At 48.9% G+C, this 12,378-nt stretch overlaps 1 protein-coding gene across 1 annotated transcript in view; it reads left to right on the top strand.

Annotated features, from left to right (window-relative positions):
* The window catches only part of ACSS1 (acyl-CoA synthetase short chain family member 1), a 65,937-nt gene extending 55,179 nt beyond the window's left edge, over positions 1–10,758 (top strand). Inside the window, exons 8-14 of the mRNA XM_049869568.1 lie at positions 1,790–1,882; positions 2,996–3,108; positions 3,405–3,531; positions 4,237–4,364; positions 4,513–4,576; positions 6,814–6,932; positions 9,381–10,758. Of these exons, the coding sequence (XP_049725525.1) occupies positions 1,790–1,882; positions 2,996–3,108; positions 3,405–3,531; positions 4,237–4,364; positions 4,513–4,576; positions 6,814–6,932; positions 9,381–9,608 (872 nt within the window). The 3' untranslated portion in view covers positions 9,609–10,758. The remainder of the gene's footprint in view (positions 1–1,789; positions 1,883–2,995; positions 3,109–3,404; positions 3,532–4,236; positions 4,365–4,512; positions 4,577–6,813; positions 6,933–9,380) is intronic.
* Positions 10,759–12,378: the final 1,620 nt, after the last annotated feature.

Genomic DNA, 12,378 nt, shown 5'->3' with positions numbered 1-12,378 from the left:
CCCAGAGAATGTGCCGTGGACATCTTCTTCTTTCCCCCTTGTGGGGACCCCAGAGACCCCTGCCACCACAGACATCAGAGAGTTGCTGGGTTGTGGGTAGTTCTGAGCGAGAGGCAACCTGTGTGAAAACATTTCATTGCATGAGCAGCAATATGTCTAAACTGGCAAGTTGTGGCTTATGTGAGCCCTGTGTGGGCCTTTCGCCAGGGCAGACACAGAAGGTTGGCTGATGGAGTCACAGGAGATAGGTACTTCTTTTTCCCTCCTGTTGAAGTATAAAATACTGTGAAGTGCACACATCTTGAGTGTTCAGCTTGAGGAGTGTCTGCACATACACCTACCTATCCCTACCACCCATACCAAGCCCAGAAGTCTCCAGGGTGCCCCTCCCACTCAGAAACCCGGTCTACCCTCTTTCTGACCTCTGCTGCTTGCTCCTGAGCCCCACACACATGGGGTCCCCCGCGTGTACTCTCCGTGCTGTTCTCTGCTCAGCAGCCCCGTGCTCTAGATTCATCGTGCCCCTGCCGCGGCAGTGCTTCACCCATGTCCACTGCCATATGGTACTTCATTGCCTGCACGCACCACTCTTCACTTCTCCATTTTACTTTTGATGACAATCTTTGGTTTCTTCCTGTTATGAGGAGTGCTGTTCTGGACATTGTCTTTTGGGGGACATAAACACTCATTTCTGCATTACCCAAGAGTGATATTTTTGAGTAATTGGGTTTTATGTTTGGTAATATGTTCAATACAGCTTTCAGTATGAGTTACACCTGAATGTGAAGAAAATGAATATTCTCGAAACTGGACCCATAAACAATATGATAAATGGCGAAGAAATGGAAGTTGTCAAAGATTTCATTCTACTTGGTTCAACAGTCCACATCCTTGGAAGCAGCAGTCAGTAAATGAAACGACGTAGTGCATTGGGCAAATCTGCTACAAATTGCTTTTTTATTAAAAAGCAAAGATGTCACTTTGATGACTAAGGTGCATCTGATCCAAGCCATGGTCTTTTCAATTGTATCATAATGCATGTGAAAGCTGGACAATAAAAAACAGAGAAGAACTGATGCCTTCAAATTGTGGTGTTGGACTGCCAGAAGAAGGAACAAATTCGTCTTGGAGAAATACAGCCAGAATTTTTCTTAGAAGCGAGAATGGCAAGACATTGTCTTGCTTACTTTGGACACATCCTCAGGAATGAGCATTTGGTCGAAAAGGACATCGTATTTGGTAGGGCAGAGAGTCAGGGAAAATGAAGGAAACCCGCAATGAGATGAATTGACACAATAGTTGCAATAATGGGCTCGAACATACCAATGATCGTGAGGATGGTGCAGGTCCAGGTAACATTTCCTTCTGTTACACATAAGGTCGCCATTAGTCAGAGCTGACTTGGCCACAACTAACAACAAGTCACAATGTATTTAGTAGATTTTGCCAAACAAACAGTGGTCCAAAAAAGTAGTATCGGGTGTTTGTATTTTTAAATGTTAAGGTAAATGTCCAGATGGCTCCCCAAAATTGCTGTACCAAATTACATCCCATGGTGTATGTGAACACTCTTGCCACCTTCTTGATTTTTGACTCTGTAACGCAGAGTGTGGCAGTGAAATCTGCACTTCTTGGATGACATAGCGTGACATACCCTACTGCCTTTTCAATCTCTTTTTGTGTACTGCAGAGAAGTCACGTGGTTTCTCCCCCTCCACAGTCCATCCTTTTAGTTTCAGCTTGTTCTGAGGTTTATTGATGCCTTTTTCCTTTCACTGTGTGGTTTCAGTGGGAGAGCCAATCAACCATGAGGCCTGGGAGTGGCTGCACAATGTGGTGGGGGATGGCAGATGCACACTGGTTGATACCTGGTGGCAGACAGGTGAGAACATCCCTGAGGATGTGGTGGGATCACTGGGCACAGGCTCTCCTGGGCAGCTGTTGTCTTGGGTGAGGACACTGAACCTGGTCTGCTGGGTGCCAGCTTGGGGGTGTAGGGTGAGGGTGGGGTGAGCTTAGCACTCACAGCAGGTGAGTGCAGTCCAGTCACCCAGGCCTCAACCCTACAGCCATGTGGCACTCAGCATGAGGAAGCTCTGCAGTCAGGCTATGGTGAGATGTGAGGTGTGTAGTGATCTCTCTGAGCCCAGTTTGCTTCTTCATAAATTGGAGGTGCTGCCTCACAGCTACTGGGGAGGGTTAGGTTAGGTAGTACACCTAAAGCGTGTTGCTCAGGGCCTTGCATAGAGTCAGGTTGAGTTTAATGCTCACTCGTATCTGTAGAGGCCAAGTCCTAATACTGTCTAAGGGACCATGAGTCTACATTTAAATTTTAGTAGGAAACAGAATTTTCTCTGTGGCACTTTTATTTGGTTTGTCCCCTCTCCTCTTGGGTATCTGACTTACTACAACGTCTGGGGCACATCCTTGTATATAATGGTATAATGAATGTAGCTATTGGGGGACTTGTTCTTGGAGCAGCAGGAAGTGAGATGTCTGGATGGCTAAGCTGCCATCACACTCATAAGGGCACCCCCAGAGGCTCCCTGCACTGAGTCTAGAGACGTGTCCACACCCACAGAGCCTAGAAACGGTGTGAAGACTGCATATGTGCATACCTCCTCACTGGTCTGTGTGGAGGGCGCAGACCGGAGCTTTCTCCTCTGTCTTCCCTGTGAGTGGGTAGGCTGCATCATCTGCATTTAAGCCACGGCCTGACGGAAGCAGGATGTGAGGAGCAGTGGGGGTCAGCACCTACCAGCAGCTGGGTACCGGGAGCCCTGGCCAATCTTGCTTCTGTAGCTCAGGGGTCAGAAGCCAGGTCTGGGTTGCTGTAAAAAAAGGTCCTCAGGCCATAAGGACCTCTGCTTCCTTGCCCCTCCCTAAAACACACTCTTCAAGGGGAACCAGTGTGTGGCTGGCTGTGCCCCTTTGTCGTGTAATCTGGACAAGGTGGTGATGCCCCAGGCCCACTGGCTCCCTTCCTCTTCTGCAGAGACAGGCGGCATCTGCATCGCGCCACGGCCCTCAGAAGAGGGTGCAGAGATCATTCCCAGCATGGCCATGAGACCCTTCTTTGGCATTGTCCCAGTTATTATGGACGAGAAGGTGTGTGTGTGTTCACAGGGCAGCCTCCCTCCCTATCCAGGGCCACTGTACCCCCACAGTCCCTGCATGTCTAGGCATGCTGCGCTCATATCACATGGGCCCAGAGCTGGTACGAGGAGGCTGGGGGTCCTGCACCAGCACCCGTCTCTCTCTAAGAAAACGCCCAGGGGGCAGGGATGAGCTTGGGACCACCCTAGACCCTTAGAGGCAGCTCCTTTGGATCCAGTTCTCATTTGTTGGACTTGGGCTGAGGCAGGACATGCCTGTCCCTCACGCCTGGACCTGCCTGTCTGCAGGGGAGCGTTCTGGAGGGTGACAACGTCTCTGGAGCACTGTGCATCTCACAGGCCTGGCCCGGCATGGCTAGGACCATCTACGGGAACCACCCCAGATTCATGGATGCCTACTTCATGGCCTACCCCGGTGAGCAGGCCAGGTGGGGCCCTGCAGACCTCTCTGTAGACTGCTGGGCCACACTCTCAGAGATGTTTCTAGATTAGTACTGTGAGAGTGTAGTGTAGCTCTGCAGCTCAGAATGAGCACTTCAGAGGCACCGGTGTGAACCTCCCCCCCCCAAACCTGCCTGCAACTCTGCCCCCCTGACTCTCCTTATCTCATGGGGAATGACCCTACTCAGGGAGGTACTCCTGCAAGCTCTCAAAAGAAACAGTGGAGAAATCACCCTGGAAGATGTTGTTAATGGCAGGGAGTTTCCTTCTGGGACATTTTAAAATTTTTTCCCAGTTTGTTTTTGTGTCACTGGGTTGGAAGCTTATTTGAGCACCATCTCCTGTGTGTTGGTGCCATCAGTAGTTTTCGGTCTCAAGCTTGTAAACAAGGATCGTTCTTTTTTTTTGGAAGCTTCTTGGTTTGTGCTCCTTATGTATCTTCTATTCCCTAGACAGTTCCAGTCTTGACGCTGTCAGCGTTCTGTTGTTTTTGAACTCCTTACTAGAATACAGCCACACAGAACCATGTAGGCACGTGTCTCCAGTAGGACTGGGTGAGGCAGAAGTGGGGCCCAGCAGGCAAGAATTGGGCTGAGTGGCCCAGACATGGCCCTGGTAGTCCTCATTGGAGGATGGGAACTGGGAGCTTTGGCACTGAGTCCCCCTTTCTGGGGTGCAGGCTACTACTTCTCTGGGGATGGTGCACACCGCATCAAAGGTGGCTACTACCAGATCACAGGGCGGATGGACGATGTCATCAACATCAGTGGGCACCGAATTGGGACAGCAGAGATCGAGGATGCAATGGTGAGCAAGGCAGGCCCCCTCTGCCCCAGGGTGCCCCTGCTGACCTCAGATTGGGCAGGATGGGTCAGGAATTGGCACCCTGAGTTGTGGCTTCACCTCTGGTACCTGGTGGCACTGTATGTCCCCTTTTGTTCTTTGTTGTTCATAGGCTGACCACCCCTCTGTGCCAGAAACTGCTGTCATTGGCTACCCCCACGATATTAAGGGTGAAGGTGAGTGTCCAAGCAGGGCTCCTCCTGTTCCTTCTGAGGGGAAGGGGACATGGTGGGTGGGGATGGGGGAACTGTTGTCAAACTGGCTCTCATGAGCACGGATATTAGGTGATGGTGCTGAACGGCACGTGTGTGGGATTAGGGCCAATTCTGACATTCCAAGGAGCCATGACTGATTTGGAACTCAGAGAATGTCCTCACCCGGCCTTGCTCGCAGCCAAGGACACTGTCAGAGTTTCCGTAATGAAGTGTCCCCTGCCCTGCTCACATCATCTCCTCCCACTGGCATGGCCCAGTGCCTGGTGGTGGCTATGCAGGTCTGGGTGTGCCCTTGACCTGTTCTGTAGCTAGTGGTGCTCTTTCTGGAGGAATCTGACCACTAGCCCCCACTGCACATGGACATACTGATGGATGCAGAGTGAGTGATTGGGTGGTCTTCTGTACTGAGGACACACTGTGGGGTAAACTGGGGATGGGCAGGAACACTCAGTATCAAAATGTCAAGTCTGCTCGGACTTCACTGGCCTGATGTGGCCTGGACACATGCTGACCCTGCACCAGGACAGTGCCACTGTGCTAGGGCAGTGCCAGCAGATGGCCTCTGCTGCCCGCAGGCAGGGGCATCCCATGTCGCAGTGTATCCCCAGTGTCATCTACCCCTCGACTGTTGTTTGCACTGTTCTGTCCGTACTCAGACACTTTCTTTACACTTTTCTTCAAATGCTTAAAAATAGCATTTTCCTTTCCATGAAAAGAATGTGCCCCTGAGGCCTGCTGTCTCTGTGCTATGAAGGGAGACACATGGGAGATGCATAGAAGACATGGTCGTGTAGTCTCCGAGGGGCCTTGTGCACTACTCAGAGTGCAGGCAAACCCCTGTGTCTGGGCTTGAGGGGACCAGTACCTTCTCAGGATTGGGAGACCGCCTGCGCCTGAGACTCCCGGCTAAGGCCAGAGCACACTGGCGGGGCCTGGGTGGTGGAAGGGGCAAGTTCCCTCTCCCTGACTCTGAGCCACATCCCAGGCCTTTTCCTTACTGTTCTGGGAGCTTGTCAGTCCTGGAGGAACCCTAGAAAAAAAGTGCAAGACCAAGGGCAGCTCACTGAGCTGTGAATTTCAGACCCAGTGTGAGGGCATATTAGAGTCACCCTGTCTCTTGGGGTGTTCTGGTGGGACTCCCCTTCTGCAGCTGCACTGGGGCAGAGGTCTCGTCAGTGGTACTGCTCTCACAGGGATTCCTTGGGGCTGGTCCAGTGTGGAGCTCTGGCCCTAGGACAGGGGCTTGATGGGCTCTTTGCAGCCACGCAGTCTCTCTCACACCCTGAGCACGTGACAAGTTCATCTGTCACAGCTCTGGTGATGGACATTTCTTGACTTCTAACAATGTGGGCAATGCTTATCTGTAGCACAAGAGTAATCCATAGCAGTTCTTGGCAGGTGCTACAATGGCTTGCCAATGCTGTGTGGTTCTCTGTCCCACTCCGTCTGTTCTGTGCTTGATCTAAGTGAAGCCTGTGGGTCTTGTGGACCGTCAGGTGTCTTTGGCTGGGCCTTTGTTGCTGGAACAAGGTGGCTCTTCACATGGATAAGAGTGGAGTCTGATTCCTGCATCACACCCCAAACCAAGATTAATTCCAGGTGGAGACACTGAGAGCCACTCAGTCCTTTGTGGTACATGGTAGAACATTGGAAAACCAAACCTAGTGCTTATGTTAATCTGCGTAGGCATCATAGCCCGACAGAACTCTGCTGTGATGGAACTGCTCTGCCACCAGCCACGTGGGGGTTGGAGAACATGTGAAATAGGGCTGCTGTGTTAGCCAGCACATGCACACGAGGCGAGTGTTAGCTTGCTGTGCCCCATGTACCACCTCACAGGTATCTCCTGTCACCCTGTATTATGGGAATCCCCCAGGGAGGGATCCGTTCAGGGAGGTTAAATATCTGCCCAGGGCCACACATGGCCAGTCAGGAATAGCCATGCTGTAAAGTTCTCCATCCTACACAGGACCACCACAGAGACCTCCTGTAGAGCTGTTAGACTCACTTTCACTTCGAATGGAAATAGGAGTGCCCACCAAAAGGCAACTTTAAGGTTGCAGCTAAAGAAAAGAGCTGCTGCAGTGTCATCCTCATGTGGTTTGAAAGTCCTTTGGGTTGATGGTGATTTGTGTATAGCATTCTTCCTTGGGGATGGCTTATAGTCTAGCACACCCAAACTGTTGCTTTCCTTCCAGCTGCCTTTGCCTTCGTTGTGTTGAAAGTTGAGCCAGATGACTCAGACATGGTGGTGGAGGAGCTCAGGTCAGCAGTGGCCACCAAGATCGCCAAGTATGCTGTGCCTGATCAGATTTTGGTGAGTGGCTCTTCAGCCTCCTCTCCCCTTCCTGCACGTAACAAGTAACATGATCTCACATGAGCATAGTGCTACCAAATTAACATTAGCCGTTTGGTTTTTCCTGGGTGGTAGGTAAGGATGGTGCATTGCTGCATTATGTGTGTGTTGGAGGGGGGGACATAGCACCCAAATTTTACACAGCTCCCCTTTCTAGGAAACAGTTCTAGTCAGGGTTAGATGGGCTCTTCCTTTGGCTTATGCAGGCTGGTTATAGCAAAAGGACTGGGTGGTGAAGAAATTAGGGGTTTTAAATAGAGAAACATGTAGGCAGTATTAGAGTTCTCCAGCCTTCATGTGGTCTCTTAACAATTTCTTTCCCCATACTTCCTGGTGCTAGCAAGGTAGGTATAGCTAGACCTTGTCTGAGGGAGTCCGTGTTTGAGTCCCTTGGTGGGAAGAAATGGGTCACCTGTTCAGCTCCCTCAGCCTTTTTGTGCCCTCCTTTATCAATACTCCACTTCTAGTGATGTCTTGGCTTGGTGATGGTCCTCTGAGGTAGGAGGCCCAACTTCTCTTCAGATGGCGGTTGGAAGCCTCTGGTCTTCACCATTTTCACTTACTACTTGATGTTTTAATAAATGGGGAACAGATTGAAGTTGTCAAGGATTTCATTTTACTTGGATCCACAGTCCACACCCATGGAATCAGCAGTCAAAAATCAAAAGACGCATTGCATTGGGCAAATCTCCTCCAAAAGACTTCTTTAAAGTGGTGAAAAGCAAAGACGTCACCTTGAAGGCTAAAGTGTGCCTGACCCAAGCCATCGTGTTTTCAGTCATCTCCTGTGCATGTGAAAGCTGGACAATGAATAAAGGAGATGGAAGAAGAATTGATGCATTTGAATTGTGGCATTGGGGAAGAATATTGAATATACCATGGACTGCCAAAAGAATGAACAAATCTGTCTTGGAAGAAGTACTACCAGAATGCTCCTTAGAAGCAAGAATGGCAAGATTATGTCTGACAAACTTTAGACATGTTGTCTGGAGGAATCAGTCCCTGGAGAAGGACATCATGCTTAGTAAAGTAGGGGGTCAGTGAAAAGAGGAAGACCTTCAATGAGATGGATTGACCCAGTGGCTGCAACAATGGGCTCAAGCATAACAATGATTGCGAGCATGGCGCAGGACCGGGCAGTTTTTCATTCTGTTGTACATAGGGTCAGAGCTGACTCGATGGCACCCAACAACACTTGACATTTTATTTATTTTAAATTTATTTATTTATTGTGCTTTAAGTGAAAGTCCACAAATCAAGTCAGTCTCTCATACAAAAAGTTATACACACCTTTCTATGTACTCCTAGCTGCTCTCCTTCTAATGAGACAGCACATTCCTCCTCTCCACCGTGTATTCCCTGTGTCCATTCAATCAGCTTCTGTCCCCCTCTTCCTTCTCATCTCACCTCCAGACAAGAGTTGCCCACATAGTCTCATGTGTCTACTTGAGCCAAGAATCTCACTCCTCACCAGTATCATTATCTGTCTTACAGTCCAGTACAATCCCTGTCTGGAGAGTTGGCTTTGGGAATGGTTCCTCTCTTGGGCTAACAAAGAGTCCGGGGACCATGACCCCAGGGTCCCTCTAGTCTCAGTCAGACCATTAAGCCTAGTCTTTTTATGAGAATTTGAGGTCTGCATCCCACTGTTCTTCTGCTCCATCAGAACATTTGACATTTTAAATGTCAAACCGATGGCCTGTTGACCAGTTTCAGGGATACCTGAATTCCTCTTCTTGTTGCGGTCAAGCTGATTCCAACTTATAGCAACCCTACAGGACAGAGTAGAACGGCCCCATAGTGTTTCCAAGGAGCAGCTGGTGGATTTGAACTGCCGACCTTTTGGTTAGCAGCCGTAGCTTAGATGAGCCGATTTATTTATAAACAGTGTTGCTATCAAAGATCTTAAACACGGCTCTTCATGTATCATCGTTTATATAGAATGTGTCATGACTGTTTGAAAATGTTAAAGATTAAACGTTCAAACACTAAGACAAGGGTTTCCTCTTAAGTAGCTCTCTGCTCTTACGTAAGACAAAGCCCAGTGAGTCCCAGGCCAGGGTGGGGATGAGGCACCTTGCTCTGTGCATGGCTGTGCTGCTGTGGGAAGCTCTCCTGTGGCACAGGCAACTGCAGGAAACAGAAGCATCAGCAGTGAGGTATAAACCCTGGGTGGCGGGCAGGGGCGGGGGGGCCTTAGAGACCCCTGACTTGATCACAGACACCTTGAGAATTTTTTATCCTGCCCTTGGGTTGCTTTCAGCTTCAGGTGCAGATTGTAGGAGAAAAAAGCTGGAGGAGTCCTTTGGCCCCTACCATTCTCTGAGTAGGGACGTACTCATCAACCAACCAGTACTGAGTGCTAATGTTACCACCCCAAACACTAATGCTGTATCCATTCCTTGCCAGGTGGTGAAACGTCTCCCCAAAACACGGTCTGGAAAGGTCATGAGGCGGCTCCTGAGGAAGATAGTCACCGGTGAGACTCAGGACCTAGGAGACACCACCACCCTGGAGGACCCCAGTGTCATCATGGAGATATTGAGCGCCTACCAGAAGCACAAAGACAAGTGGCCTAACTCTGAGTCAGGAGGACATGCCTCAACCTGTGAATCTTTATCAAAACCAAGTGCCTAGGTCCCTAATTTTCTTTTTCAGAATGTAGCTCTGAAATTGGTTTTTTCCTAGACATCCCAGACACAGTCGTCTCCCAACACATAGTCACCACTGTTACTAATGTGAATTAGTCTGTGTTTAAATCCTGTTCTTCTGCTGGCAAACCAAGAAGTGTAACCCATAGGAGGTACAATCAAACGTGTGTGGGATTCATTTCATTTGTCCTGAATTTGGCTTCCTGGGGTGGAAGTCATTCCTGTCCCCACTTCTGTGTCCTCTTGAGATGAAGGTGAGAAACTCGGTAAAACATACCTGCCCAGATACCTTAGAACTAGAAGCAGTACTGTTTTCCCAGATGTTTCTAGGTACAAAAAGCAGAGATTTTATTTTTGTACATTTGTATTTTGGGAAAATATAGTACACGTTCTTTATAACACCTAGAGTTAGGAAAATCTCCCTTTTTGCCTCTCCTGGTGGGGAGTTGTACTGAGGATCAGAGGGAGCACTTTTGATTACTGTTTAGCAAACTTGGCAGTCTGACTTGGAATTATTTGTACTCCATCTAAACACAGCCATCTTGAGAGGGATAGATCTGCAGTACCCTGTCCTTGTGTGTTGCTTTACTGGGCCTGGTTTGTCATAATGAAACAACTCCAGAAAGCTCACCCAGTAGCTCACCCAGTCACGTGTTCTTTTCTCCAAGCTGTGATCTGGAAAGCTTTTTTTTCCTTTCATGCCCCTTGATTGGGGATCGAGACTGCTCCCATACATGGGCTTATCAGTGAGAACTCAGGCAACTTGTTACAGCACTGATTTTGTGGGTTTGGGCCCTGGGAAAACAACTGCCTATTCCTCATTATGGGGCTGGGTGATAGTAGCAACTGATGCCCTATGCTGAGACTTGAAGCACTGAATCAAGGGTTTTTTGTTTTGCTTTTTAAATTAATGTGCCTTAAGTCTTCTGAACATTAGCGAAATGATGTAAATCAATAAATCTTAGTATTCACTACCTAAGCGTGCATGGGGAGAGTGCCAAGCAGGGTCAGGTTGTCTCATCTGTGCTTATCATGATGCAATCCACAAAATTGCTGATAGAAAGCTGGACAGGGGTATAAGAGCCACACAGACTGATCTGCCGGGGTGTCCAATAAAGCTTTACTTTGTTTCATTCTCTTGTTTGTTGTGATGTTTTTGATCAAATAATGCTATTCTCTTTTGCTGAATATAATCCTAAGGATAAAACTGTAAGGGGCCTATTCACTGTAAAAAGAAAACTTTTAAGTTTTTTTTTTTTAAAAAGTCCATCTTCTTACCAAAAACTCATTGCTGCCGAATGGATTACGATTCATAGTGACCCTGTAGGACAGAATAGAGCTGCCCCGTACGGTTTCCAAGGATTCAAACTGCCAACGTTTTGTTTAGTAGCCATAGCTCTTAACCACTAGGCCACCAGGGTTTTCCTATCTTCTTACAGAGTGGAGATATACAATAATATCCCACCGATCTTGACTGTGATTAGTAAATTTACCTGTTTCTAGATTACTGTGCTGTCCAGTCACTAGCCACATGTGACCACTTAGATTTAAATTAAGTTAAATCAAATCAAATTAAAAACTAGTTCTTTGGTCACAGTAGCCACATTTAAAATGTGTAAGACCACACGTGATCGATGTGCTGCCATGCCGGACAGCAGGGATAACACCCTCATCATTGCAGGACATTCTATTGGTCAGTGCTGGTTGAGAACACAGACGAGAATGAGGAAGCAGAAAAGATGTCAAGGCAGCCAAAGTCAGGGCCGATGACGACACATGCAGGTAGCACAGTCTCTCCAGTGGGAGGGATACTGTCTGCAGATGTGGGCGGAGGGATTTTCTGTCTCCATCACCAAATCAAGAAGCAGGTCTTTGAGGAGAACATGGTAAATTTGTGCCATTAGGGATGGCATCTGAAGGCCTGAGTAAGCTCTACAAGGCCAGGACCAACACTGTCCACAAGCTGGAGTCAGGGGCAGCTGGACCCAGGTGGCAGTGTTTCATTCCTGTGCCATGGAGCTTGGGGCTGGGGGGAGGGCAGCGGCTGAGGGGGTGGGTCAGATGCCATCTGAGGTAGACTGAATGTGCTGGAAGAGACCCGTTGTAGCACCTGGGGGTCCTGTGGGGGTTCATGGCAGGACTGCTCTCTTGCTGGACCACACACCCTCACCAAGGCAGGAACAGCAAAGGGTTACATACAGAACTTAAACAAGCCAGGGCCCCTGTTTTTCCTGCTCAGCCTTCTCCGGTAAAGATACCTTCATTGCTGTCTGAGATCCACCCTGTCTCCTACTTCATTGATGACCCCACCTCCAGCTGTATTATTCACAGCTTTGCATTACTCTGGTTTAAGTGACAGGTCCAGGGCTGTGCATGTGACACTGTCAGGGACACTGAGAAACAGTGCAGAGACACCTTCGGAAAAGGGATGGCTGTCCACCCTGCTGGATTGGAGCCAGAGAGAATGAGAAGACTAGGTAGTAGCCTTCTCACAGCACAGAAGGAGAGTCTGCCTGTGAATGGGGCAAGTCCAGGAGAGATGGGACCCATGAGGCCCTCCAGTCAAACTGTACCCACCCTGCCCGGACTGCACCCTTTGCTTCTGGTTTTCTGTCACTCATAACCAAGGCCCCAGTCAACACAACTGAGTAGCAAAGAGAAGAGCAGGCTGCTCCATGAGAGCAGAGAGAGACGTCTGATAGCTTGAGAGCAGGATCAAAGAGGGCCCATCTGAGCGAATTAAGTGCACCAACAAG

This window comes from Elephas maximus, chromosome 25, assembly GCF_024166365.1.
Source record: "Elephas maximus indicus isolate mEleMax1 chromosome 25, mEleMax1 primary haplotype, whole genome shotgun sequence".
Taxonomy (NCBI): domain Eukaryota; kingdom Metazoa; phylum Chordata; class Mammalia; order Proboscidea; family Elephantidae; genus Elephas; species Elephas maximus.
The sequence above is the reverse complement of the archived record's forward strand: the minus strand, read 5'-3'. Positions and strand labels throughout refer to the sequence as shown.